At 45.3% G+C, this 1,478-nt stretch overlaps 1 protein-coding gene across 1 annotated transcript in view; it reads right to left on the bottom strand.

Annotated features, from left to right (window-relative positions):
* Nucleotides 1-105: 105 nt before the first annotated feature.
* Nucleotides 106-1,478, bottom strand: part of LOC103208202 (glycine N-acyltransferase-like protein) — an 18,066-nt gene continuing 16,693 nt past the window's right edge. Inside the window, exon 6 of the mRNA XM_007953880.2 lies at nucleotides 106-508. Within this exon, the coding sequence (XP_007952071.2) occupies nucleotides 106-508 (403 nt within the window). The remainder of the gene's footprint in view (nucleotides 509-1,478) is intronic.

Consider the following 1,478-nt stretch of genomic DNA (forward strand, 5'->3'; position numbering starts at 1 on the left):
GTAGCTTTACTTCTGATTACAAGTTATTCTTTCTCTCTGTCTCCCCATCTGCTCCTCCAGCCACCTGCCCAGCACCCCTGACACTGAGTGAATTCAGGGCCAGTTTTACAGAGGCACACAGTTCCACTGGTTCCAGTCACAGGGCATGGGGACAAGTTGCAGAGTGTGATTCATCTTCTGTGAGATTTTGTTGGCTTTGTCTGCATGATTATATGTGGGAAAGCCAAGTTTGTCCATACTCTGGACATAGGAATACAGGACGTAGGTGCCGAGGCCCTGTGATCGGTACTTGGGTACAGTAGCTCCCATCCTCAGCTCTCCACTCTGATCCATCAAGGCCCAGGTCACAGGGGTTCCCTCAGGTCCCAGCAAACAGAGAGTGGGGAAGCTCTGGATACAGCGTTCAATGAATCTCTGGCTTCTCCTGTTACCACCAAAATACCAAAATTTATCCACCAAGGCAGCATGGGTGACATCCAGGGTTGAATGTTTAAACATCTCTTCGTTGCTATGTGAAGAGTCAAGAGAAAAGAACAGTCCATATTATCATACCTACTCCAAGGCACGTAACAACGACAACAACAACTGTGCAGGATTATATTTGGTTTTCCCAAAATTGTCAAGAGAGATGAAATAGGAGCATAGATGCCCGGGTTCGAGATCATAGCCCTGTGACCTTGGGCAGGGAACTTCATGTCTCTCTGACTCCATTTCCTTTTCCATGAAATTGGGATATTCATACCACCTCCTTCATAAGACATATGAAATTATAAGAACAATTGCCTGACAAGTACTGAGAACAGTGCTTCACAAACAAACCAAAAGGCACACAAGTTGTCACCGTGTCGACTCCAACTCATGGGGTGACCCCCTTCTGTGTCAAGTTGAACTGTGCTCCATATCAATCACTGATATTTCAGAAGAAAATTGTCAGGCTTTTTTCTAAGGGGCCTCTGAGTGAAGTCAGGCTGACATCTTTTAGGTTAGTACCTGAACACTTCACTGTTTGGGTCACCCATGGAATCACAAACAATAAGAACCCTATAAACGACACTCCAATTAAGACACCAAAAAACCCAAACTCACTGCCTTCGACTCGATTGGACTCATAGTGACCCCTCCTTGGGTTTTTGAGGCAGTATCTCCAAGGAAGTAGATTGCCCAATCTTCCTTCCAAGGAGTGGCTAGTGGGTCTAGACTGCCAGTCTTCTGGTTAGCAGTCCAATGCCTTAGGCACTATGCCACCTTTTCACAGATAAGAAAATAGGTAAATAGAAAATAAACGAATTACCCAAAACATACTGTTGGTGTTGTTAGGTGCCATGTCAATTCCAGCTATCCTATCTGACAGAATAGAACTGTCCTATCGGATTTCCTGGGCTGTGATGTTTATAGGAGCGGATTGCTAGGTCTTTTCTCCCATGGAGCTGCTGGTGAGTTCAAACTGTCAAACTTTCAGTTGGCTGGTGAGTGCTTAA

This window comes from Orycteropus afer, unplaced genomic scaffold (genome assembly GCF_000298275.1).
Source record: "Orycteropus afer afer isolate SDZICR_OR568_19922 unplaced genomic scaffold, OryAfe1.0 scaffold00419, whole genome shotgun sequence".
Classification (NCBI taxonomy): domain Eukaryota; kingdom Metazoa; phylum Chordata; class Mammalia; order Tubulidentata; family Orycteropodidae; genus Orycteropus; species Orycteropus afer.